The following is a 27,949-nucleotide window of genomic DNA, read 5'->3' as shown; positions in this document are numbered from 1 at the left end:
CCTGTTGTATTATCAAAACCGTGTCTTATCAAAGCCTATCAGAGAAACAGGTCCACCTTAAAATAAATCTCCCACTACACGAAGATAGGATGTGACCACAAGCCTCCAAATTTCATTCCAGCCCAATGATACTGACAACGTGGTTGACATGATGGCTTATCAACCTTCTGCAAGTAACAGAGTTAAGAAGGAAAAACAGTTCATCATAGTTCATCATGAAAGTCACCTGCTTAGCCCCAGAGTCCCTTCATGGGAGGTGTATGTGTGTGGGATGTAACTCAAAGTGTTAAAGGAAACAAAGTCTTCTAAGCAGCAGGCCAAGCTGTTTGTTACAGATAAAGTCAATTGCCAAACTAATGTCTACTGAGGGTCAGTAAATCAGGAGAGGGTGGCTGTTTTCACACATCTGTTTTCAACTTAATGGTTCATTTGTTTAACTGATGACTGCTGTCTTTATGGGGGTCTGGTATTTAGTGGACTCAGGAGAGTGATAGATGGGGCTCTGCTTAATCTTTGTTTTAAACCAAAGGCCAATATCCCATCTGTGGCAATTCTGGACCACCAGAGCCAACTCATCATACTGCGTCCAAGATCTTTTCTCCTTTACCCTGCAAGAGAACAGAATTTCAAGTGCATGAACTTGAATGTGGGAATGGACATGGAGACCACTCAGTCAAAGAGTGAGGCTAGCCCTCTCTGATCTGGGGAATAGGAGAGGGGAACTGGGCAAGGATCCTTGAAGATCCTTTAAGGTAGGACTTTATCATCAAAGACTTAAAGTGAGAAGTACTCCTCTTGACAAAAAGATAACATACTGAGCCCCATAAATCCACACAAATTTAATATCATTAAAATATGCAAGATGCATGAGAAGTAACGAGGTAGCACATTCCCTCTTAACTAATCTTGGGACAGAAGGCGTAGACTAGACATAATATGTGATATCTTTAGGAAATACCCAAATTCATGAGAACCATTTTCACCTAACACTATTTTCTTTTTTCCCCAGAGCAGCAAGTGAGACAAAAATGGTTGCATTTTTTTTTAACATTTATTTTTGGCTCACAGAAAATTTGAAAGAAACATCTAGAGATTTCCCTTCAACTCCTGCTCTCACACATTCATAACTCCCTCAATATCAACATCCTCCACCAGTGCATTTGCTAAAATTCATAAGCTACAATGACATTTAGATGTCATCACTATTATTTAAAGTCCATAGTTTACACTGTGGTTCACTTTTAGTGTTGTACATTCTTTGGATTTGGACAAATGTGCAATGACATGTAGTCACCATGTAAGCATCATACACAGTATTTTCACTGTCCCAAAAGTCCTTTGTGCCATGCCTATTTTTCACTCCTTCAATCCTAACCTCTGGTGTCCACTAAATTTTTGCTGTTTCCATAGATTGGTCTTTTCCAGAATGTCATATATTTGGAATATCATAAAGTTGGAAAAGGTATAAACCCTTTTTACTTTGCCTTCTTTTCTTCAGGAATATGCATTTGATTTTCCTCCTTGTGTTTTCATGACTTGATAGTTCATTTCCTTTTATTGATGAATAATAAATATTTCATTGCATGCTTGTACCACAGGCTTAAAAAATCCTACTGGACATTATGTTTGCTTCTAGATTTTGATGATTATGAATAATGCTACTATAAACATTCATGCGCAGCTATTTGCATGGACATAGTTTTCAGTTCAGTTAGATAAATATTCAAGAGTATAAGGGGGTATAGGAAGGGAGGGGGATAGGAATAGGAAAGACAGTAGAATGAATTGGACATAACTTTCCTATGTTCATATATGAATACACCACCAGTAAAACTCCACATCATGTACAATTACAAGAATGGGATCCTAATTAGAATACGTTTTATACTCCTTGAATGTATAATGTGTCAAAAATATACTCTAATGTCATGTATATCTAAAATGAACAAATAAAGAAAAGAGAAGAAAAAAGAGTATAATTGCTGTATTGCACAGAAAGGCTATAGATAGTTTTTAAAGAAACTCGCTGTTTCAGTTGTTTTGAAATTTAGTCATTCTAATGGTGAGTTACGGTATCTCCTTGTTCATTTAATTCACAATCCTTTAATAGCATATGATGTTTAGCATCTTTACATGTATTTATCTGCTATCAGTATATCTTCTTTGATGAAATATCTGTTAAGTTCTTTGTATCATATTTAAAATAGGATTTTTTTAATTATTGAGTTTTAAGAGTTGTGTTACTTATCTTTTTGTCATTCATAAGAAAATGCTCAAGATAACTAATTCAAAAGGAGGAAAGGATTATTTTGGCTCATGGTTTCAGAGCTTTCAGTCCATGATCATTTGACCCTGATGCTCTGGCACAGGACCATCATGATGGGAGTATGTGACAGAGTGGGCCTGTTCACCTCATGGCTGCCAGAAAACAAGAGAGAGACAGAAAGGAGTTGGGTTCCCAATAGCCCCTTCAAGGACATAGCCCAATTACCTTCCTTTCACTAGGCTCCACATCCTGAAGGTTCCACCACCTTCAAATAGTGCCACAGGCTGGGGACTAAGCTGTGGATTTCACCTTTGGGAAAAACTCAAGATCTAAACCACATCAAGAAATCTTTGTCCATTTTGAATGATAGTTTTTTATCAGATGTTTTTATTTTGTACATAGTTTCTTCATTTATGTGACTGACATTTTCATTTCCTTGGCATTGTCTATTTGTAGAGTAGAAATTTTAATTTTCATGATATCTAGTTTATCAGTTCCTTATTCATGGCTCATAACCTTTTAGATCCTAAAAATTTATCATCAAACCCAAGGTCATCTAGATTTTCTCCTATGTTGTCTTCTGGGAGTTTTATAGACTTAATTGTTACATTTAAGCCCATTTGAGCTCATTTTTTGTGAAGTCTGTGTCTACTTGTTCAATCCTAGTACATAAGAAAGTATTCACTTTTGTATATTAGCCTTTTATTCTGCAACCTTGATATAATTGTTTATTAGTTCCTGGATTTGTTGTTGTTTATTCTTTTGGATTGTCTACATAGAAAATCATATCATCTGCGAACAAAAAAATGATTTTATTTCTTCCTTCCCAATCAGTTTGCATTTTATTTCCATTTATTGTCTTATTGCATTGGCTAAGACATCTATTGTGCTATTGAAAAGTATTATCTAAAATGAACAAATAAAAAAAGAAAAGAGAAGAAAAAAAGAGTATAATTGCTGTATTGCACAGAAAGGCTATAGATAGTTTTTAAAGAAACTCGCTGTTTCAGTTGTTAGTAAGAGAGGCATCCTTGCCTTGTGCCTGATCTTAGTAGGAAAGATCCTAGTTCTCAGCATTAAGTACAATGTTAGGATGAAGTGATATTGGCCAAATTATGTTTATATTTATGCATTTGTGAATATAGAACAAATCCCATCATTATTTATAACTATAATGTACCAGTAAAAATGATATAGTTTTAGTTTTAGGTTTATGGTAGTATTTATCAAGTTGCAGAAGTTTCCTTTTAATTTCCAGTTTACTGAGAGTTTTATATTGAATGGAGGTTGGATTTTTTTCAAATGATTTTTCTGCATCTGTTGATATGATCATTCAAGTTTTCTTTTTGAGCCTGTTGATGTGATGGATTACATTAATTGATGTATGTGAACCAGCTTTGCATACCTGTGATAAGTTCTACTTTGTTGTGGTATATAATTTATTCCCATTATTAGATTTGATTTGCTAATGTTTCATGAAGTTTTTTTCTCTATGTTCTTGAGAATAGAAAATATTATTCTGTAGTTATCTTATAATGTCTTAGTCTGGTTTTGGTTTTAGTGTGATGCTGATTTCATAGTACGAGTTAGGAAGTATTCCCTTAGTTTTTCTCTTCTGAATAGATTATACAGAATTGTTATGATTTCTTTCTTGAATGTTTGATAGAATTCACAAGTTAGTATATCTGGGACTGGTGCTTTTTATTTCAAAGGTTAAATATTGATTCCATTTCTTTGATAGATGTAGGCCTATTCATATTTTCTGTTTCTTCTTGTGTAAGCTTTGGTGGCTTGGGGTTTTCAAGGAATTGGCCTTTTTCATCTAGGTTATCAAATTTAGAGGCATAATGTTATTCATAGTATTTCTTATTTATCCTTTTAACATCATGGGGTTATAATGATGTTCTCTCTTTCATTTCTCATATCGATAATTTGTGTCCTTTCTTGTTTTTTCTTACTTGGCATGGTTAGAGGTTTATAAGTTTTATTGATCTTTTTAAAGAGCTAGATTTTGGTTTTATGGATTTTTTTATATTAATTTCTTAATTTTAATTTTACTTTTTGGCTCTAATTTTTAAATTTATATTCCTCACTTGCTTGAATTTAATTTCTTCTCTTTCTTCTGTTATCATAAGTTGGAAGCTTAGATGATTGATTTTAGATCTTTTTTCTTTTCCAATATCTACACTCAATGCTATCAATTTCCCTCTGAGTTCCACTTTCTCTTTATTTCACAAATTTTAATAATTTGTAATTTCACTTTTCCCTCTTTTAAAATTTCTTGAGATTTTCTTTCTTTGATCTCTGTGTTATTTAGAAGTATGTTGTTTAATTTCCATATGTTTGGGATTTCCTGTTTTCTTTCTTTTGTTGATTTCTAGTTTAATGCCACTGAGGTCTGAGAGCAGTCATTTTATGATTTATATTCTTTAAATTTTGTTAAGATGTGCTTTTTGGATCAAAATGTGTTCTATCCCGGTGAATATTCCATTTGAGCCTGAGAAGAATGTGCATTCTGCTACTGTTGGATGAAGTATTCTTTAGATGTTTTTCCTTGCTTTGAAGTATGTTTCATTTAAAAATTAATATAGTTATTCTTGCTTTCTTTGGATTAATGTTAGGATGGGATATCTTTATTCGTTCACCTTTTGTTTTTCAAAAATCATCAAAAAGAGTATATTTAACCATACTCTGCTCATTATAGAGCAAATGGATGAACAGAATAATTCATAGCATATTTACTGAAATGGTAAGAGAGAAAGTGGGTCAAAGGAAGGCAGAGGAAATTTGTCTTGTAGGAATCAAAACCAAGGGGCTCCATAATCATCTGGCATCTGCTCTATGTTGTACCTATGGTTAGAAATGTACATGTAACGAACTCCAGGGATCTTCTAGCTCTTTGTTTAAGGTCTTGGTCAACTGTATAGCCACGATGCAACATTTGTATTGAGTTACTCTTTGTATTAAGCAGTTACCTGCATAGGTTCCTTTGTGTGTGCATGGTAATTGTTTATAAACCATGGATCCTTAGTGACCTTATAGCCACTCAATACTCCTGCCCCAATTTCTCAATTCCAGCTATTACACAAACAGTTATGTAAGAGATACACTTGGCATTTTACAGACTGCACTAAGTCCAATTTGGTTTTAAGGGAAAAATTGATAAAGTTGGTATCAATCAGGATGTGAGAAGATGGGCCCAGCTGTGTATTACATTGGAAGAATATGCAGGAAGGGTGGTGGGGGACTTCCTTTTCCTGCAGTGCACTGAGATCATCTTTCTTTTGTTATTTTTAGATTTTGATCTTCCTTTTTGTCAAGCCTCTCATCTCTGAGACTAAGCATTCACGTTATGGTCACATATTTCCTTGCATTTTTTTTGTTGTTGTTTTCCTGTGTTCACCATGCACACCTGTTTGTTCTGTATTCTTGTCTATTCATTTTTCATCTACATATGTTTTCATGTTTATAGTGATTTCCTTGCAGATAACATATGGTCAAGTCTTGTTTTTGATCCACCCTGACAATCTTTGTCTTTTAACTGGTGCTTTTAGACCACTGGTGTCCAAAGTGTTTATTGATATAGTTGGATTAATACTACTATATTTGTTACTGTTCTTTATTTTTGCTCTTGTCCTTTTGTTTTTCATTTTATTTTCCATCATTTTTCTGCTTTTTGTGGTTTTATTGCTTTTTATTATTTATTTATTTATTTATTGGTACCAGGGCTTGAACCCAGGGGTGCTTAACCACTGAACAACATCCCCAGCCCTTTTTATATTTTATTTTGAGGCAGGTCTTGCCAAGTTGGTTAGGGCCTTGCTAAGTTTCTGAGGCTGGCTTTGAACTTATGACCTTTCTGTCTCAGCCTCCTGAGCTGCTGAGATTACAAGTGTGTGCCACCACACCAGTTCTTTTTTTAAAAATTTTTTGTAGTTGTGTATGGACAGCATGCCCTCATTTTATTTGTTTATTTTTATGTGGTGCTGAGGATCAAACCCAGTACCTCACACATGCTAGGCAAGTGCTCTTCCACTGAGCTATAGCCCCAGCCCTGTGGTTTTAAGTGAGCATTTTATATAATTCTATTTTCTCTCTTAGCATGTCAATTTGTACTTCTTTTTTTTCTTACCTTTCTTAATAGTTTCTCTAGAGATTGTAATAAACATTTACAACTAATTCAAACCCACTTTCAAATAGTACTATTCTGCTTCAGGGTACTGTGACTATAATATAATAACCAAAAAAAATCCTAATTCCTCCTTCCTGTAGCTTATAAAATTGCTGTCATTTCTCACCTTCACACACACACACACACACACACACACACACACACAGAGCCCTCATACACAAATTTATGCAAGCATACATAATTTTATATGTTGGTGCTATTACTATTTTTAACAAACTGGTAATTGTTAGGTCAATTAAGAATAAGAAAATAAGAGTTTTTATTTTGCTTTCAAGTTTTCCTTCTTTGGTACTCTTCTATGTGAATCTGAGTTTCTGACCTATATTTTTTTTCTCTCTAGATAACTTCCTTTAACATTACATTGAAGGAAAGTCTATTGGCAACACATACTCTCAATTTATTTTAAATTTTGTTTTTGTATAAGAAAGTTTTTATTTCTTCTTAATTTTTGAGGGCTTGATTTTCAGGGTATAGAATTCTAGGTTAGTGGTTTTTTTCATCTTAAAAATTTAAATAGTTTACTCCATTCTCTTCTGGTTTGCATTGTTTTGGAGGAGAGATCAGATGAAATTCTTGTTTTTGCTCCTCTGTAGGTAAGATATTCCCCCTTTAGACCTCTTTTAGGATTTAAAATAATCTTTGATTTTTATATTTGAAAAATTTTATGCCCAGGTATAGTTTTTTGTTTGTTTTTTGCTTTGGCATTTATACTGCTTGGTGTTTCCTGAGCTTCCTGGATCTGTGATTTGGTGTCTGATTTTGTTTTGGGAAATTCTCAGTCATTATTTCAGATATTTTTTTTTCTGTTCCTTTCTCTCCTTCATTTTCTTTCTGGTACTCCTATTGAACATATTTACACAGTCCATGGACATTCTGTTTTGTTCATTCTTTGTTTCCTTTGCTTTTCAGTTTGGGAGATTTTTATTGATATATGCTCAAGTTCAAAGATTAGTTCTTCAACTATTTTTAATAATAAATCCCATTGAAAGCATTCTTCTTCTTCATTGTTATTCATTTGATCTCTAGCATTTTAAAACCTTGTGTTAGCTTTTCATTGCTGTGACAAAATACCTTAGGAAAAACAAAGGATGAAAGATTTATTTTGGCTTATGTTTTTGTCCATTGTCAGCTGGCTTCTTTGTTTCTGGGCCTGTGGTGAGGCAGACCATCATGGTGGAAGTTCATGAGGAAGCCAAGTACTCAGCTCATGATAACTGAGAAGCAGAGAGAGGGCAGAAGAGGGCTGGGGACAAGAGATAACTTTATAGGGTATCCCCTCAGTGACCTACTTCTTCCAGCTAGTTCCACATCCTGTAGTGTCCCACCACCTCTCAATAGCCCATTTGATGAACTCATCACTGGATCAATCCATTGATGAGATCAGAGCCCTCATGATCTAATCATTACTCCCTAATTCCGGAACATTGATGTATTTGGGTCAAAGCCTTCAACACACAAGCCTTTGGGGAACATTCCAGTTACAAATGGTAACACACCCCCATGGCAATGACCTCTGGAGTCTTAACTCTCATATTTGACCACATCAAGCACAGGTCAAGAGTACAGTTCAGGCTTTGGTGCTCCACTACTGGTTTGTTTCTGTGGAAGTTTCTTCTACTTCTAGGAAGTTATGATTCTCTGTTTCCACCTTCTCTCTCAAGTGTTAGAGGCAGTGGTTAGTCCAGTGACCTTATTTCTCTTAAGAATTTTAGATGTACTGTTGATTTTTCAGTTTGTTCAGCTTTTTACTTATCATAAGGACCAAGTGGTAACTTCTAAGCTCCATACACACAGAACACATCCTATATTAATTTATTTCCTTTTACTACCTTTATAGAGTTGCACAGGAGTGAGGCACGCAGGAAAGAGCCTTCAACACATTTGGTGGAAACAACTGACAGGCTTAATTAGGATCATGGTGAATTATATTGATGACGATGATCATTATCATCATAAATCTAAAGAAGAGAGTTGGGGTTTCCAGATGGGCAAAGTAATAGAACCTACAGAAAAGATTTGGGGGTAGGACTTTTTTCACTTGAAGATGCTCAAATTCAGACTTTTGACCTTACTCTCAATTGAAGTTTTATATAGTAATTCTAAGCAAAGAACATGCCAACAGAATTGAAAGATCTTCCTCATATAATTTAATATTTTACCCCATTTTTGGACCACATTCCTTAGAGTATACTATGAGCTTAATAGTTTCTATAATTATAATTATCTTGAGAATAACATAATTACATTGCTTTATATTTTTGATGTCTAGAAAAGCCGTTAGTTATATTTAAATTGTCCATAATTGTTATGAATTCTGCTTTGCATTTTTCTTCTAAAAATGTTAACAGTGTAGGCTTTTCTAATCTCTAAGAGCTACTGGTTTTGGGACACAAGAATTTGTGATTTAGAGGAAAACATCAATAGATAACAAGAAGCAAGATGAGACTGACAGGACCCAGAGACAGGTTTTCTGTGGCAACACTGGGAACAATAGAGGTCAGGACCTGATAGAGCACATAGACACTGGCTAGAACTGGACTTCTTAGCTAGCTCCTCCTGATATGCTATTGCCTGAAGGTTGAATTCCCCCCAAACTCATGCTGAAACCCAATCCGCAGTGGTATTAAGAAGTGGGGCCTTTAGAGGTAATCAGGTCACAGGGGCAAAGCCTGCATCATGGGATTATGAAAGAGGACCAAGAGAGCTTACTTGCTCCCTCTGCCATGTGAGGCTACAGGGAGAAGGTGGCTTCTATGAAGCAAAGAGTAAGCCTTTGCCAGATAGAATCTGCTGATGGCTTGATCTTGGACTTCCCAGCCTCCAGAACTGGGACTGATAGATGTCTGTGGTGTATAAATTACTCCATTCTAAGGGGTTTTGTTATAGCAGCCCAAACACACTAAGACACGGCATGACCCAGGTTCTTGTGGGAATGCATGAGTTTTCAGGTGTCCTACTTCTCTACAGCATCCCGTGGTTCTGCCTGTGGGTAGGGAATGTAATTGCTGCATAATTAGTCCATGAATTATTGAGAACAGACTGGTATGGAATAATAGGAATGATGCCCTCTGGGTTAGGAACACATTTAATATTTTAAGGCTGATATTCAGGTAAAACTAAATCATGTGGTTGTTATTTCCAGGGCCTACATTGACCCAGAGCTGTATCTGATTACTTAAAACATAAGAAGAACAAACCATATGAAGAAATATTCCTGTCAGCACGTAACTAACATGGGTACAGAAACATTATGGACACACAAAACAAGAGGAGGACAGAACCATGAAAAGGAATAATTTATTGCAACTGTCTTACTTAAAAATAGCCCACTTGGTGCTTATGAGAATTATTTATCTTAGGAAAATACTAGCTTCTTCCTTCCCCACTACCTACTCAGGAGTAGGTCCTTCTTTTGGTGACTTCTTGGGCTGATTCTTTCTTAACAAGCATGCACATTTGTCTGTTGTATAGTTCACCAACTGTAACTACAATACTTAGTACCCCATGTTTCCTTTCTCTGACCTTGTGCTTAACTGGCTCTTACACCAGCTATTCCACAGCCTGCTACAGAAGAATATTTTGCATGGCAGCTGCTCTTTGGTACCCATTTTGGTCATGGGTATGTATTGCCTTTGTACTCCCTTTGGCTCCTGTGACTGTTTCCAGTTGTCTGTCTGGTGCCTTGATCTAAGTGCCTCAGGGTTTCTCTGCCTAAGCAATGTTTCTTCCAACAGCATTGTCTAGCACTAGTTATAAACAGACTCATTGACTAGGATTAAAGGTGTATTTCTACTTTTATATTTTAATTTTACTATCAAATATATTTTCTTTGGAGCAGTCTGGTCATGGCTCAATTGAAGTAATACTTTTATTTATTTAAAGATTTCATTAGTTAACAAACATGAATTGAAGATTTTATATACTCAAGTATTACATCAGATCCTGGAGATGCAAAGTTCTCTCCTCCTTCCTGCATTCCCTCCTCCTTTTCCTTCCCTTCCTCCTTAAGTCCCTCCTTCCTTCCTTTCTTCTTTGAATAGTCAATATTTTGCTAAGTACTTGGAGATATAAAAACGAGTGCAATGCAGTCCTAGTCCTCATAAAACTTTCAATCTAGTAGCAACTCAGAAAAGTAAAGGGATCATTAAGTTACAAACAGGTGCAATAAATGATGTGCTAGAGGTTTGCATTGGTTCTAGGAGATTGTGCATGCGTGTGTGTATGTGTGTGTGTGTGTGTGTGTGCACGCGCGCCTGTGGCCTATGTGTAGTGGGGATAGCATTTTCATATTAACTTTCATTTGCTTCCAGAAGAGGTGACCTGGACCTGAGTTCTGGGAGTCGAGGTTTTGCATGTGCCAAGCTTGGAAACATCTACAAACATCTTAAGGCAAAACCTTCTTGGTGGGTAAGGAGAACTAGTGGAGTAGGTCCTGTGGGGTAGCAAGGGATGAATCTGGAAAAGTCCTCAGGACCGCTTCATGAAGACTTTTGTGCACAAGGGTAGGAAACCTGCAGAGTGCTGACTTTGAGGAATGTTATGCAAAGGGAGTGCCATGATTAGCTTTGCATTCAAAAGATAATAGTCTAATAATATTGTAGGTTATGGCATTGCAAGGCAATGGGCAAGCCTGCACATCTGGGTTCCGGTGAGGAAGTAGTGGCAATAATCAAGATATTTGCTAAAAAGCCTGGGTACCTGCCCTTGAATACTCACACTCCAAGGCTCATGATAAATCACTGTAATGGAGCAAGCTGAGTATTAGTAGAGGCAGGAATACAGCATGGTATAACACCATTTATCTCCCTTGTCTTTTTAATTTAAGCTCCTTCTGACTTTAAAACTCTGTGACTCTAGGCTATCTGTTGTGGAGGATGGTGCTGTCTTCTGAGACTCTCTACTTTAAGGCTAATGGCACATCAAAGAGGAACCATGTGAGAATGTTCCTAGGAGCACTGCTCACAGAGGGGAAACAGGAAACAACTCAAATGCCCATCAGAGGGAGAAGGAGTAAACTGACAACTGTAGAGACACCAAGCAATATTACATATGGTTGGAGTGAATGAACCACAGCCATGACACAACTATGTGAGGGCATCTTAGACATACAAACTTAAGTGATAAGTTCCAAAAGGTCTATAAAATGTGATGCCTTCTCCCTAAAGTAAGGAAACAGCTAAAATAAAATTATATGCTTTTAAGAGAGATACATGACCTACCTATTATGTAATTTACATATTTGTATATAATTAAACTATAGAAAGAGGACAATAAAGATGGACAGGGAATCCTGGATGATGTTCCCATGGGTGGGAAGAGCATGAGAAAGAAAGTGAGGGACTATGTGGTTAGACTAAGTGATTGTCAAGGTTCTGGACTTCAGTTTAGGGTGCTTATTACATTATTCAAAGTGATTAAGTAAGTAACGACATCTCATGTACAGGAAAGCCATTTGTGGCTTGCTGGTAAAAGAGTGACGCAAACAGGAATGTGGTTTAACTAATATAGGACCCTGAGCTGAAGAAGGAAGAAAGGTAAAAAGAGAAAAAGAAGCAGGTAGTGATGATGAAATGGAGCTGGGAAGGTTGAGTGAGCCAGAAAACAGTGAGGTGGGTTTGAGGTGGCTAAGGAAACAAAGCACCAGGCAACCCATACCACCTGTCAATCAGCAGGGTCTCCTGGCCAATCCTGGAAGGACACAGATCTCAGCCAGATCACCCAACCAAGCACAGGAGGACTCCCTTTCCTGTCCCAAGCCCTCTCTTCCTGCAATAAGCCCAATAAAATTCCAATCCAGCTGAGCCTGGGTTCGATTCCCTTGATCGGCTCTGTTGGACTGGAGGGTCTCGCTGGGGAGCACATCTCAAAAAAGCTTTGTTCAGCAGCTTTTAATCTGCCTACTTTTGATCACCTGTGCCTGACCTTACAGAAACCAGCCAGTGTGAGGAGAGAATAGGGGTTGGGAGGGGAGGGGAGGAGTGGGCACAGGTTGGGGAGCCCACAGGTGATGGGGGCAAGTGCTTGTGTCAGCCAATAGAATAGTGTCATCTGTAGTTAGTAAATTCCCTCTGAAGGCCTCTTGGAGAAGAAGTGACCAGCTTGCCACACTGCAATTCAAGGTGAGCCTCACCAGAGTGACAAAGGAGCTGAATCTGGTTTCAGTTTTCCACTATTACCAAGACCTTGAATATCAGCTCAAGTCCTTGTCTGGTAAACCCATAAACAAAGGCTCCTCTCTCCCAGTTTCCCTGCAGGCCTGAGCAACTGACTCAACTTCAGTGCCATGTCATACTCACAGTTTTATGATGTCTGATCCAAACTTGTGAACCATTAAATAGCAGGTGGTTTTCAAGAACAGTTTTTCTAAGAAAAAATAAAGAGAGCAAATAGAATTCATTTTATTATGGTGAATTTAAAACACAAGTTAATGATGATCTTAATGAGGAACAAAGGTTGAGTAATTATTTAATGAAGAATGTGAGTATTTAATTTTAAGGCTTTGGTAATTTTAAAGTGAATGTATCTGTTAAAATATCATTTCCATCTCAGGTTTACATGCATTCCACTTTACGTGCTAAAGACCAACAGCTTATTATGAAAACAGTTTCACTTTGGGTTTTCATTTTCTTTATCGATACCAAGGAATATCTGAATGTGGGCTTAGATCTCATTTGTTGAAGTTGAAAGAAACACAACTTGTGTGAAAGTCAATAATCTGGAATGTGGATCAGACAGGTCTAGTTTTTGCTATTACCATCCTGGAACTACAAGATCAACTGTTAACCGTTGTCCCTGGACTGCCACTTGCATCCTGAACACAGACACACAGGGCACAGGTACACCCTTCAACAAAATATCTTAGGAGGATCAGGGATGTTTTGTGGATGAATCCATCTACATAATTGCTGCAGCCCGGCTGGCTGGGCAAAATAACCGGGGGGTGACGAACAACTTGTGTACTTTGATACAGCAGGAGAGGGAGCCGTTTATTGTAGGGCAGGAGGGGTATATATACATTCCACACAGCTTATCTAATTAACATAAACTAGATACAGCAGTCAACCAATAAGGAATCTCCACACTTAATGGCTCGCTGGCGTTACTTCATAAACCACTCCCTCTGGCAAAATGCCAGGCACCATCCTGACTTATTTACAGACTTTAACACATAATGTGACTAGTCAATTCTCGTCCTGCTTCTCCACTTTGTGAGTCTGTTGTGGAACCCTGCTAATTAAACTTTGGGTCTTATAGTTAGGGCCAGATGAGCTGTCCTGGGAAGAGATGACTGAAGCGAATTGACCTTGCCATGCTCAAATTGGGGGACCCAGGCCTTGCTTGAAGCATGAGTTGTAACAAAAACAGAAAACAGAAATAACATAATAAAATAACAGAAAAAATATAGGGAACTCTCCTTGGTTCTTCAATTTCACTTAGAGGTAAGTGATATTAAATATTATTTTTGTATTAAAATAGATATATTACATGGCTTTTTAAAAACAATAATGGACAACTTCAAACATAGTATGTTCTTGAACTAAGCAATTATAAATGTGTCCCCACATTACTGCTGAACTTAATGAAATAACAAGTTATAAGGGAATACAGTTATTAACTGCCTAGCAATAAATTAGATAACTTAGATGAAATGGGGAAATTCTAGAAAGACAAAAATGCCAAAAGTGACTCAAGAATAAATAGACAATTTGCATAGACATATAACAAGTAGGAAGATTAAATTAGTAATAAAAATCTCACAGGTCTGCGGTTATGGCTCAGTGGTAGAGTGCTTGCCTAACACAAGCAAGGCGCTAGGTTCCATCCTCAGCACCACAGAAAAAACTAAATAAAAAAAATAAAATAAAGGTATTGTGTCCAACTATAAAAAAAAAAAAACCCTCACAAATAAAAGCCCTAGACTAGAAGACCTCACTGGTGACTTCTACCAAGCATTTAAAGATCAATACCAACTGATCACAACTTTTCCAAAAACTGGAAGAGGAGACTCCATTTCTTAACAGTCATAATGACAGTATTACTTTGATACAAAAACCAGGCACATCCCTTAAAAAAGAAAACTATAACCAAATTATCTTATAATATGGCCACAAAAATCCTCAATAAAATACCAGCAACATAGAAATAAGTTTTATACTGTAACCTTGTAAAATTTATCCCCAAAATGAAAAAGTTATTTAACATCTGAAAATCAACAAATATTTTACATCACATCAATAAAAGACAAAAAACATATAATCATTTAATAGATGAGAAAATATTTGTCAAAATACCACATTCCTTCATGAATAAAAAAAAGAGAGAGAGAACAAAAACAAAAAAAGTAGAAATAAAAGGGAACTTCTGCAACATGATAAAGGTTATCTACAAAAATGTCACAGCTGATGTGATATTTAATGGCAAAAGAATGAATCATTTCCTTCTAAGATGAGGAAAGGCAAGAATGTTTGCTGTCACCACTTCTATTCAACATTATATTGGAAATTCTAGCCAAAAAGTTAGGAAGAGAGAGAGAGAGAGAGAGAGAGAGAGAGAGAGAGAGAGAGAGAGAGAGAGAGAAGGCATCCAGAATAGCAAAAAAAGAAAATAATATACTATTGTGTAGATGATATCATCTTGTATGTTCAAAATCCTAAGAAATCCATTTAAAAACTATAATAACTACCAAATGAGTTTAGCATATTTGTGGCAGGATACAAAGTTGTAATGCCAACTCAACTGTCTTTCTGTGCAGCATAAATGAGCAAATAAATGAAATTAAGAAAACAATTCCATTTACAATAGTATCAAAAAGAATTAAACATTTAGGAATACATTTAACAAAAAGGTATGATATATTCTTTGAATCTCTATTATTAAAAGAAGTTAAAGAAGACCTAAATAAATGGAAATACATCCTCAGTTTATAGGTTGGCAGACTTAATATTGTTAAAGTGTCAATCTCCCTAAATTGGCCCACAGATTTAATGCAATCTCTATCAAAGTCCTAACTTCTATGTAGAAAATGATCAGCTGATCCTAATCTTTATGGGGAAATTCAAAATTCAGAATAGCTAAAATAATTTTGAAAGAGGAAAACAAAGGTAGAGAGTTTATACTTTCCAATTTCAAAATTATTATAAAAATAACCAAGACAGGGGGTATTAGAATAGGGATACAGATCAATGAAATAGAATCAAAAGCCTCAAAATAAATCCTAAAATGTCTAATCAATTGACTTTTGACAAGGGTGCCAAGAAAATTTCAATAGTGGGAGGAATTTAACAAATGGTGCTTGGAACAATTGGAACAAAAGAATAAATGCATTCCCTCACCTCACACCATTATAAAAACAACTCAAGATGGACCAAAGACCTAACTGTAAAAGCTTCAACTATAAAAATCTTAGAAGAAAATATTGCTACAAATCACTGTGTGTTTGAACTAGCTTAAATATGACACCAAAAATATGAGAAAAAGAAGAAAAAAATGAACAAATTTGATTTCCTCAAAATTAAAAAAAAACACTTTTTTTGTGCTTCAAAGATTAGCATCGAGAAAAGAATGTGAGAAGACATTTGCAAATCATATGATAGATGATTTAGCACAGGGTACTAGAATATATAAAGGACTATTAAAACTTACATCAAATTTGTGGGAGGCAATTGATTTGGCTTTTGCACTAGGCATCAAGAGACTAAACCATTGTGGAGTGTCATTGCAACAGCTGAACATTAGTTAAATGCAGGAAACTCCATAACCAATTAACCAATTAAACTGGAACCAATTAAGTTGTTTCTATGATACACTTCCTTCCATTTTCTATAAATGCTATCAGATCTTGTTGGGTTTCTCTGGACCTGCTTTTGTTCCAGAGTTTATCTGATTTATGAGTTTTTTGTTCTCTTCTACTTGTTCTGTTTTGTGTATAATTGCTCAAATAAGCTCTACTAAAATTTAAAAGCCTCGGGATTTTTTCTTTTAACAGATTTTGCATAGTCAGCAGGATCCAAAGCAGAACTCCAGGGACTTCTCAGGAGCACGATAGGATAGCTAGAGATAGGTGACTATTGAGTCCAAGATGCTCACTGTTTTCCTGCTATATCTAGGGATCATGGTAAATTCTCTTTAGGATTCTGATACTACTCAGATTTGTGTTTTAAACAGAGTTTGTTTGAGCAAATTTTGGGTTTGGAAGTTGATTTTATAATCATGAATAAAAGATTCCTCTTTGTGCCTTGAGCCCAAGTCCATGGTTAATTTGTGCTGGGAGAGATCATATGACCCTTGGAGTTTGTGGTGGCTGAGCAAATCAGACAGGAACTAAAATGGGTTTGTTAGAAATAAGATTGGATCTTATAGAGATGTCTTAAATGTTTGACTGGGTCAGAAAGAAACTAGACTAGATAGATATGATGAGTTCATCTGGGGTTGAAGAGTCCAGAACTCCCTGTTCCATAAGAGAAGGAATTATGAGTTAATCTGGATCTAATTAGTCTAGACCCCCCCCCCCCAATCTGGAACTGCAGCCGATTTTCTGTATAGAGACCACCATTTTCTAGAGAAATGAATGAAACTTATCTTGGGGTTGCAGTAGCCACAGTGGGAAGGCAGGGACTCCATTTAGGTCTGCAGATACCCAATGAGTAACTAAAAGCAGGATACTGTTACTGGGCAGCTCTAATGCTGCTCAGGAAGAAAGAGGCTGGGCCATAATGCTCACTGCTTCAGAAATATTCAGTCAAATTGGTAGGAAAATAGATTTCATTCCAAACCACCTTTGAAGGAAGATAGAAGAAGCTTAATTGTTTCAAAGGTTCTATCTCCAAAATTCCTGAGATTGAGCTAAACCTTTGAAGGAGAGAAGTCAGGGGAGAAGCGACAGTGGCTAGGAAGTGAGACAAAAGGCAGAACATGTACCTATGCAGATGGAGTTGGCCTGCCTTAAATAGGCCTGACTGGGCAATCTTCATCCCCATCTTCTTTGGAGCCTTTCAGGGTGGGGGGTCCCAGCCCCACCACTCCCTGAAGCCTCCACTCTCGGCATAAGGAAGCCATTTCCAATTTCAGATGGGGCCCTCCATATTCAGTCTGTTTCAATGCAACTTCATTTTTTTAAAATCTGTCTCCTTTATTACCTTAAACTTTTTGACTTGCTGGGCTCTACATGTTAATCATTTAAGGAGTGATCACATAAAAGCTAGTAGTACAGTTTATTAGCCCTAAACTTACCTATCTGGTTCCCCTTCAAGACTGAGATGAGATGTTCAGGGACATTTGACTGTTAGCTTTTACAACATCCTCTTTCAGATCCCTGGAGAGGCATCTAGGGATTTTCAGTCATTGTTCTATACCTTCCAGGGAATCACCCCCTGATGAGACTGCCACCCTGACTCAGTCAGGAGTGATCATCCAATGGGAACCAAATTACCATCTTCCTGGATCATAGGTCTGACAGATAATCATCCTGAACAACAAGTAGAAATTGCCTCCCCAAGCAATAAGGATTTCTCCAGAGCCACCTCATAGAATCAGAAATGAGAGATGATCAGCCAGATCCACAGTTTGACTAAGACCTGCTTAATCATGCAGACCTCTCATCCCTGCCCCCATGCTTCCTCTTTTTAAACCTAATGCTTCTGTTATAACCCCCCAGAGATGGGGCTGAGGTGCTGGATCTCACTTTGCCTTCCTAAGATGGCCATATCAGTTTAAGTTTCTTCTCTACTTTTTACCATTACCTTTGCTGTTTGTGTTTTAGGGCAAAAGGCTGTACCTGGTTGGCTGGAATCCTTGGAGTCAGACCCCTGGCCTAGAACTCTGGTAACAAAACCCTTCCCCTCAGACTTCTGTTGACTGTCTCTTCTTCCAGTCCAGTGCCTCTTCTTGTCCTGGTCTTTGCTCTGCCCCCCAAACTCTTCCTTGATAATAAAAGAAGTTTAGAAAGGAAATCTCCATTTGAAGGGGCATCTCCCTCTCATATATATTCATATATATGAATAATCAAGAAAAGGGAAGATCAGATCTTGGGAAGGTTTTTTCACTGAAGAAGGCAAAGACTCAGGTCTGTTGAAACAAACTTCACCATTGACCATTTCCAGTCAAGGCTTGTCATTTTCTTGGCAGGTACTGGTACTGAAGCCTGAACTCAGATTAGTCATCCCAGCTAACAATAGTTTAGAGCAATTTTTAGGCAGGTCAGTTAAGAAAAGAGGAAGAGTCCTTTGACTCAATTCTCTCATGGAAGTAAATGAGGTGATTAGGAAGTTAAAAAAAAAATCTTCAGAGTAATTGGGGGAATATGAATGGACCCTTAGAAGAGCTGAAGATGAGTTTTAACAAGTTCTTTCTAGGCGTGGTCAGTTTTCTATCCTTTCTAACTCTGATTACTTGATAAACATTAATTTTTCAGGAGATTGATAACAATCAAATTCCTTTGGAGGATTTGTGTTTTTGCAGATTAGAGCCTAGCTCTGTTTACATAGTGGTAATTAATACACTATAGTGACATATTTTGAGGTGATATTTCCTGAACTCTTTTAATGGCTAGGTTTGTTTAATGAGAAATTGAAGCATAATTGTTAAGAAGGAGTAAATTAGTTGACTATAAATGGGATGAAATTTTGTGGATGAACTTTGAACTTAACTCAACAATAAATAAGGCATAGTCTAATTTTTAAAAATTGCAATGGACATGAACAGGTATATTGCCAAAAACTATATATAAATGTCCAATAAGCATCCAAAAAGGTGTTCCATATCATTAGCTATCATGGAAATATACATCCAAACCAAGATGAGACACAACTTTATGCTGTCACCGGCATCCTAGGCCAGAGGCCTAACTCCTGGGGTCCCAGCTAACCAGGATACCACTGTCCCCAAAAAACAAACAGAAAATGTTGTGGTGAAAAGCAGGAAAGGAAACTTTAATCACTATGGCCACATTGGGCAGGCAACGTGAGATCCTGTCTTTGGAGTGCTGACAAGACCTTCAGGTTTAAATAGAGAAGAATTTGGGTATGGGCTGAAGGTCTGCATAGTCAACAGTCTTGTTCAAACTGTGGCCTAGTTGATCATTCTCTCAGTTCTGGTTCCTCAAAGTAGCTCCAGAAAAGTCCTTATCACTTGCAGGAGCAATTTCTACTTGCTCAGGATGTTTGTTCATCAGAACTGTCATCTGGAAGGTGGCAATTCAGTTCCCATGAGAGGATGGCTCCTGCTGTTCCTAGAAGGAGTAGGACAACAACTGGAGATTTCTAGTGCCACTTCAGGGGTCTGAAACAGGATACTGCAAATTTCCTTGCAAATCTGTCCTCAGTCTTGAAGGGGGATGAGAGGTTGGGTAAATTTAGTGCTAATAAACCTATATTAGTAGTTTTTAGATAAATACTCCTTAAATGATTCCATGCCTACATGCAGAGATAAACAGGGTCTTGACCCCAAATTTAATGTAGTAAAAGGAGACAGATACAAAGTGAAGGCTGAGATGCCAACCTTATAATTTCACTTTGACCCCCTTCAAAATATTTTAAAATTTCTCTTTAGGGCTGGGATTGTGGTTCAGCAGTAGAGCATTTGCCTAGCATGGGGTTTGATCCTCAGCACCACATAAAAGTAAAGGCATTGTGTTGTGTCCATCTACACCTAAAAAATAAATATTAAAAAAAATTCTCTCGAGATTTTTTTCTTTGATCTATTTGTATTTCAGAAGTGTGTTATTTAATTTTCATATGTTTGGGATTTCCTGTTTGTTTTTTTTTCTTTTTTTTAAAATATTTTTTAGTTCTCGGCAGACACAACATCTTTGTTTGTATGTGGTGCTGAGGATCAAACCCGGGCCACATGCATGCCAGGCAAGCACGCTACCGCTTGAGCCACATCCCCAGCCCTGGTTTTTTTCTTTTGTTGATTTCCAGTTCAATGCCACTTGGGTCTGAGAGCACTTACCCATTGGGCATCTGCAGGCCTAAAGGAAGAGTCACTGCTTTTAGCAAAGGTAGCTTCTCTAAATCTTAGATACAATACCTTCTAGGATATCCTCTAGTTAAGAGAAAAAGTGCTGAGCATGTGGAAAAATTAGAAGCTTCATACAATGCTGGTAGGAATATAATATAGTGTGGCCTCTTTTGGTAATCAGCCTAGCAATTCCTCAAATTGTTTAGCCTATGATTGAACAATTTGCTACATGGTCCAGCAATTCTTCTCCTACATCAAAACCTGAGAGGACTGAGAGTATCTTCAGACAAAAACTTGTGCTCAAATATTCATAGCAGCAATTATTTATACTAGCCACTCAAAGTGTTCATCAACTAATAGACTAATAAACAAAATGTTGATATACATATAATGGAATATTATTCCACCATGAAAAAATAATGAATGAATTATGCTACAACATGTATTCACATTAAAAACATCTTAAGGGTTGGAAGTTATGGCTCAGTGATAGAGCACTTGCCTAGCCTGTGTGAGGTACTGAGTTAGGTTCTCAGCACCACATACAAGTAAAAAAATAAAATAAAGGTCCATCGATGACTAAACAGTTTTTTTAAAAATCTTAAAAAACATTATGCTATGTGAGAGAAACTACTATGCTAAGTGAAAGAAACCAATCACAAAAGATGAAATATTGTATGATTCAATTTTTAGGGAATGCCCATAAGGGGGAAATTCATAGAGACAGAAAGCGGAGCAATGTTTGACAGGGGATGGAGAGTGTGTGTGTTTGGGGAGTGACAGCTCAGGGTTATGGAATATCTTTTGGGGACAAGAAAAATGTTCTAAAATTGATTGTGGTGATGGACTATACAAATTGATTATAGTGAATTTATAGAAAGTCACCAAATTTATACTTTATATGGGTGAATTGGATAGCATGTGAATTTTAACTCAATAGACACGTCTAAAAGCATATTTCCTCCCCTTAGATGATCCTTTTTAGGGATACTGTTGAGGAGATTGCCCCAAAAAACCCTCTGATGTCACAGGACTCTGAAACCCCAGTTCCATTAGCAGCTCTTTGGCTTCTGACCTTGGGGAAGGTATTTCTCTCTGTGAACTACAATTTCCTTCACTGAAGAATGTGGCAATTGTATTTGGTCCCCTTTATTATAGTATCTTGTAAGTTTAGAGAATTTTATATGAGACATTCAAAATTAAGTGAAGGAGAGAGGTGGTTTAGAAGCGAGTTTAAAATATTGTTAATGCAGAACTAGCATAGCCCAGAGCGGAGCAATTTAAAAACTGACATTAGTAAGTTCTTTGATTAACTTACATTACCAGCTGAGAGAAGCAGAGAAAATTCATCTTCTTTCCCGTAAGATAAGAGGTATTTGTGTGTTTCTTAGAATTCTGTTTTGCTCAAGTCAAAGCAAATGGCTACAGGGTTCTCCTCACTCTCAGAGCAGGACCAGCCATTTGAACAACCATTCTCCTCAAATGAATTCTGTGGTCGTAAGCTTGAGAGGCCCCTGGAGCAATGGTGGATGTAGGGATATGAGTTGGCCTTCTGAGAGCTAAATTCTAAGATCACATGGAAGGGTGGATAGCAGAAATATACAGCCTCAGGAAGGAGCAGATATTCCCAGTAGGATCAGATAGGGATCTGACTATTACTGATAGCAGTGAAGAAACACAATAGTGTATTGATAGTAACTTATCTTCCATGGTTGGGATGTGTCCACCAAATGTCATGTGTTGGAAAATCAATTCTCCCTGCGAAAATGTTGAGAGGTGGAGCCTAATATGAGGTGATTGCTTTCATGAATGGACTTATTTGTTATTGCAGGAGTGAATTAGCTATCCTGAAGAAGGGCTTGTTACAAAAGCAAGTCTGGCTCCCTCTTGCTCTCTCACTAATTATCCTCTTTTGCCTTTCTGTCCTCTGCTATGGGATGACAGCATGAAAGCCCTCATCAGATGCCAGTGTCATACTCTTGGACTTCCCAGGAATAAATTTATGTTCATTATAAATTACTCTGTGCTATTTTGTTATAGCAGCACCAATGGGCTGAGACACTATCTAAAGTAAAAATTATACTGTTGAACACTGCTTGTGACTAGGAAGGTGATTTCTACACATCCAAAGAATCCAAAAATGGGAACTTGCAACAGCACAGGAAAAAAGAAAATATGTCCATTCCAAAGGGCAAAGGAGACTTCAGAAAGGGCCCGTTCAACAGTCATCATACATTAGGTGTACACCTGTGTGTGCAACAAAACCTAGGATGTTCCAATTTTTGTCACCTTCATGTTTCCCATTGCTTTCTTGCACCTAAGATACTTTTGAAGGAACACTTATTTTTATCCTCATTCTATAGGCAAGAACACTGAAACTTAGAGAGCTTAGATCACATACATATTAAATGGTTCAGCTGAGGTTAAAGTCTTTTACTCTAAGAGCCAATGTTATTTATAGTGTACATTTGGACACACTTAGGACATTTTGTTTGATGCCTTGTCTATCTCAGGTCAAGCAGGTACAGTTATACATTAATTATTAATGAGAAACTTGAAGCACAGTGAGACCTATTGATCATGTAACTACTTTTGAGGCTACATATTAAAATTAAATTGGTTCATTATAATTATACGCAATACTAGGATACATGAGTTACCTTCTTCCTTCTAAGGCTCCATGAGTTTTTAACTATCATATTCCACAGAGATGAGATTTCTGCATAGGTGACTCAAGGAAGTTCTGGCAAGACACTCAGGGCATGTGATTCTGTTGACCCCTAGTGAGAATGATTCCATTAATCATTTTTTCCATTAACAATTCTGAGATTCTTCCAAGGTGTTTACTAATGAGAGCTGGAGGCAAAAGCGGCGGGTGAAAAGGAAGGTCAGAAATACTTTGCACAGTTTGAAAAAACTGTCTGCCCAGGTACCAGAAAGGGCAACGTGATTTACTGAGTGATTCTTTTCAAGAATGTAGCTTATTTGCTTTCTCTGCTAAGGTCATGTGCTTTATTCTTGGTTACCTTTTACAGAGAAAAGGAATACTTAAACATAGTTTCAAAAATAACGTAATGTTTATATACATAATTTCATCCTTCTATCTCCCATTTTTTGTGGCTTAGCAGACAGAAGGCAATACTGGGTTCAGTGAGGCATTGTAGGCCAGGCCTATTATGTTTTCTAAGAGAAACCTAAGCTAGGAGATAGTCTATCCTTGTCATCCCATACAGTTCATGTAACCATTCTGAAAAAAAAAAAAAAAATTCAACTGGAGCAATTTCAATGGCTTAGGAAGGCTGTCTGGTTTTATTTTCAGTTTATCAATTACTGCTTTACCTGCAGATGGAAACCAGATATTCAGTCCAGGTTAAAAGGTCATTACACTTGACAGATGTAAAAGGAGGTGGACATTATTGTTCCCACTTTATGGATGAGGGAAACAGTGCCCAGAATGGTAGGCCTATAATTGAAAACCCAACTATGTGCCTTCTTCCCTTAGCAAAGTGACAACTTCCATTTCACTAGAATCTGACTTTCAGCCTCTCATTTTACCATGTCAGACAGAAATTCCCTGTGGATGAAGAGTCAACAGGATGCCTAAATACCAGTAATCTTGTTTTGGAATTTTTTTTGATACTATAGAAAAAAAGAAGGGCTAATCTAGAAAATGGGATTTTTATTTAGTCTTTTACCTTTGGACAACACATCTTTGCCTAAAAAGAGAAAAGTCAAACTCAAGTTGCAATGGTTAAATTTGTCAGTCGGGTCTGTTATACACAGAAATGGCAAACAATTTAAACAAGACTTAACAATAACTATGACTTTTCCTCACTTTTGTGAAATTGTAATAACATTATCCCCTTTTTCTGTAACTTAGAGATGTGAAAATATAAAGTCTGAATTCTTTTGTTTTCTGTTCCTATAACAAAATATTCGAGGTTAGAAATTTCATAGCAAAAAAAGAGGTTTATTTAGCTCTCCATTTGAATGAGAGGTTAAATATCTAAGATTGGGTGGCCCCATCTGTTCAGTTTCTGGTGAGGAACCCACTCCCCTATCCCACTTTCTTGGCTGCATCACAACATGGAAGGGAAATATGCAAGAAGAAGAGAGCAATCACATGGTTGAAGAGGAAGCAAGAAGAATAAGGGGCTAGATTTGCTTTCTTTTCTTTTTTTTTTTTTTTAAAGATGGGGTCTAACTCAGTTAGCTAGGCTGGTCTTAAACTCATGGCTCAAGTGATACTCCTCCTTTAGTCTCCCAAGTCATTGGGATTATAGGCATGTGTACCAGCCTTGCAAGCTTGCTTTAAGAAAATTAAATTGGTAGCTTATAATTGTACGCAATACTGGGATTTATTGTGAAGGTTTGCTGTCTTTCTAACAACTTGCTCTCTCCCACTAGACCAGCATTAACTCCTTCCCAGAGGATGCTCCCATGACCCAGTGACCTTCTTCTGGGGCCCTATCTCTTACAGATAGCACTAAGATTTATAAGAGATTGTAAATGTCTAGTAATAGGGGATAAGTCAATTAAAATATAAGACATTTATATGGTGAAGAACTATAGGGTAATTAACAGACTTTACTTAGGTCTATATGTCTTCTTGTGTGTAGGTCTTAAAAACAATGTTGAGTGAAAAAGGGAAGCTGCAGAGCCATGCATACTGTTGCTCGCTGAAGTCAAATTTCAGCCTACACAAAGGAAAGTTATAGAAAGATGATGGCAAAAGCAGCAAATTTTGGAATCCCTTTGAATCTTCACATACAAGAAAAGCACTTGGATAGCAAAAACCAGAATCCACAGACAACAGTTACAACAAAACAGAGTATCTCCATGAACCCCAATGTACTGTTAGGTAAGCATGGACATTCACAGCCACAAGTCCTGTGGCTTATCAATATCTGTACCAGAGAAAGTAGAAGGAAGCAATTGATGTCAGATAACCCCGGGAAAAGAGAATCCCCAAAGGGCTGCAGGCGTTGACTAGAAAACATGCTTGGTGGGCCAATAGAGGACAGCAGTTGAGACTGGAAGAAGAGGTTTTGCCTACAGCAATAGCAGGTGGGTGCCAGTGGCTCAAGGTCAGAAGGACTTAGGGTCTGGGGTCATTTGGCATCTGTAAGATGTAGAAACTGACCCACCAAAGCTGCCTTCCAGGACAGGGCTCACACTGAGGAGAAAATGCTACACATGGAAGCAAAACTGAGCCAAATAGAAATTAAGTCTAAAGAAACTCCATATAAAAGTGGGAAGGGGAGAAGAGTCACAGAATCTCAGAAAAGAAGAGCTCACCTATGTTTTAAACACTATTTAACAAGAAGAGCTCTGTGCATTTAGAAAAACTCTCCTCAGCCACCTTTTTCTAAGAGTTCTTAAAAACCAATTTAATATAAAAATAAGCAAGAGGAATGTATCTAGGTCAACTCCCATACAAAGTTATTATAAGAAAAAAAAAGAACAGAATAGCATCTTTACAGATAGTAAAAGCATGCCAGGAAATAAGGAGAGAGAGAGAGAGAGAGAGAGAGAGAGAGAGAGAGAGAGAGAGAGAGAGAGAGAGGAGAGAGAGAGAGAGATAGATATTAAAATATAATATAAAATATAATATCTCATGAAAGAACAGTAAAAATGAGAATGAGAATAAAACTCAGTCATGGAATAAAAGAATAGAAAATCATTGAGAAATGAATTTAAAAGAAATGAACACAATATGAAGTGAAAACAATAGGTGTCTTAAGAGAAATAGAAAGTGAAAGGAGGAAAACTTTTATAGATTAAAAATTAAAAAATAAGTGAAGAGATAAAAAATAAGAGACAAGCAAAATATCAAAGACAGACAATGAGGATTCAACAGATGGGTATAGAAATGTCAGAAGAAGAAAACAAAGCAAGAGACTGAAGAAATGCTAAAACTTTTGCTGAAATTAGAAAATATATGATCTAAATCACACATTGAGGTAGAGAGAGAGAAAGAGAGAGAGAGAGAGAGAGAGAGAGAGAGAGAGAGAAAGCATGCACACCACATGCCTGACAACATCAAAATTCAACAATTAACACCAAGACATTTTCTAATTAGATGGCTAACCTTCATAGTAAACAAAAGAAAACAATTCTTTGAGCTTCTAGGAGAAAAATAATGTTGACTTACAAAGGAAAAGAAAATTAGATTATCATTAGGCTTCTTAATAACATATTTAAGATGTTCAGGGAAATAAATTATGCCAAGGATTTTTATATCCAGAGAAATGCTGACTTTCAAGTACAAAGGGCATAGACAACATGCTCTCAACATGCAAGAATTCAGGGAATATTGTTCCCATGAGTCCTTCCTTAGGAATGAACTTTAGATAGTAAGAGACATCCCGAGAGAGCTGGGGTTAACCTTAATCACAGTTGTGAGTGGAACTCAGACTAAATGAGGCGAACAGGGGGTGGGTGTTCTATGTGCTCAGAAAAATAGAGATCAATGATTTAGAAGGGTGGAAAAATGAGGAAATCAGATAAAAACAATTTTAACTGCTCTCAATAATTACAAAATATGTTAATGATGGTAATATTAGAACTGATAGTCTGAGAAAGTTTTGTAATAGGGGATAGGTGAATGAGCAATTATGTGCTATTTTAATTCTATCACTTAGTCCTTGGCAATTAGGACTCTGTGTAGAAAGAGACTTTGGAAAGAAGGAGCAGAGGATACAGAAGAGATTAAGAAAAACATTCTGTAGTTCCAGTTTTTAATTAGAAGTGTCAGCATGAACTCAGTAGTAGAAAAATCTACTCTGATGAAGTAGCATTGAGTTAAAAAAAAAAGTTGACCCTAAAAAAGTATTCTCAAAACAATGTATTCGTGATTGTTCAAGGAACAATATTCTATAAAGGAATAGAATTTTCTTCTTTCTGAGACTGAAAAAATTCAACTTGTCTGAACCACTGTTCAGTTCCTTCTTTTGTGGGGTAGATAGGGGAATTTATTGAGAACTAATTAAAATCAATGAATGGTCCCGATTATTTTCCCATTTGGGTTTTTAGGTTAGTCATTTCCCCAGGTAATAGTGGGACCATCTGAGTGTCTGGGTATGTGTATACAAGTTAACATAAAATCATTGAAATTTTTTCATTATTTTGATTTCTTGGTACTTAAGGCAATGATCAGCAGGTGGGCAAAATCATTAATGTGACACATAAACCAGCATTGGCCATTTAACATTTATTCTCTAAATGTCCCCAGCAATTTCATCTTGCCATGATGGAAAAATGAATGACAGGAAGAAACTGCCTGAAGTGGCATTTTAATTTTAATTTTTATTAGCCCCATAAGAATATCAATCTGTAGAAATAACACAATCAGATTCCATTCCATAAGTACATGCGGGTGTAAAGAAGGCAAGCAGATACACAGCAGCGCCAGACGGTCTCCATACTTACTAGGCAGGTAACTGCACAGTCGCTCCATCGAGGCCTGGATCGTAGAGTTGTGAACTTGAGCCAGCTGTTCGACCACAGATACCACCAGCACACACCCTGCAGGG

General features: G+C 37.0%; 1 protein-coding gene and 1 pseudogene across 2 annotated transcripts in view; both read right to left on the bottom strand.

The window, feature by feature from the left end:
• AOAH (acyloxyacyl hydrolase) overlaps positions 1–27,949 on the bottom strand; it is a 223,752-nt gene that overhangs the window by 160,899 nt on the left and 34,904 nt on the right. Inside the window, exons 2-3 of the mRNA XM_081285694.1 lie at positions 27,846–27,941; positions 12,755–12,821 (exon numbers count right to left, since the gene is read on the bottom strand). Coding sequence (XP_081141820.1) covers positions 12,755–12,821; positions 27,846–27,941 — 163 coding nt within the window. The remainder of the gene's footprint in view (positions 1–12,754; positions 12,822–27,845; positions 27,942–27,949) is intronic.
• LOC308645252 (rRNA-processing protein FCF1 homolog) lies at positions 5,068–7,990 on the bottom strand (annotated as a pseudogene). The gene is made up of 2 exons: positions 7,955–7,990; positions 5,068–5,547 (listed from the first exon to the last, which is right to left on the bottom strand). The product of its transcript is annotated as an rRNA-processing protein FCF1 homolog (transcript).

The sequence above is a fragment of the Spermophilus citellus genome, assembly GCF_964194105.1.
Source record: "Spermophilus citellus genome assembly, chromosome: 3".
Lineage (NCBI taxonomy): Eukaryota > Metazoa > Chordata > Mammalia > Rodentia > Sciuridae > Spermophilus > Spermophilus citellus.
Note: the sequence above shows the minus strand (reverse complement) of the source record. Positions and strands in the feature narration are given on the sequence as shown.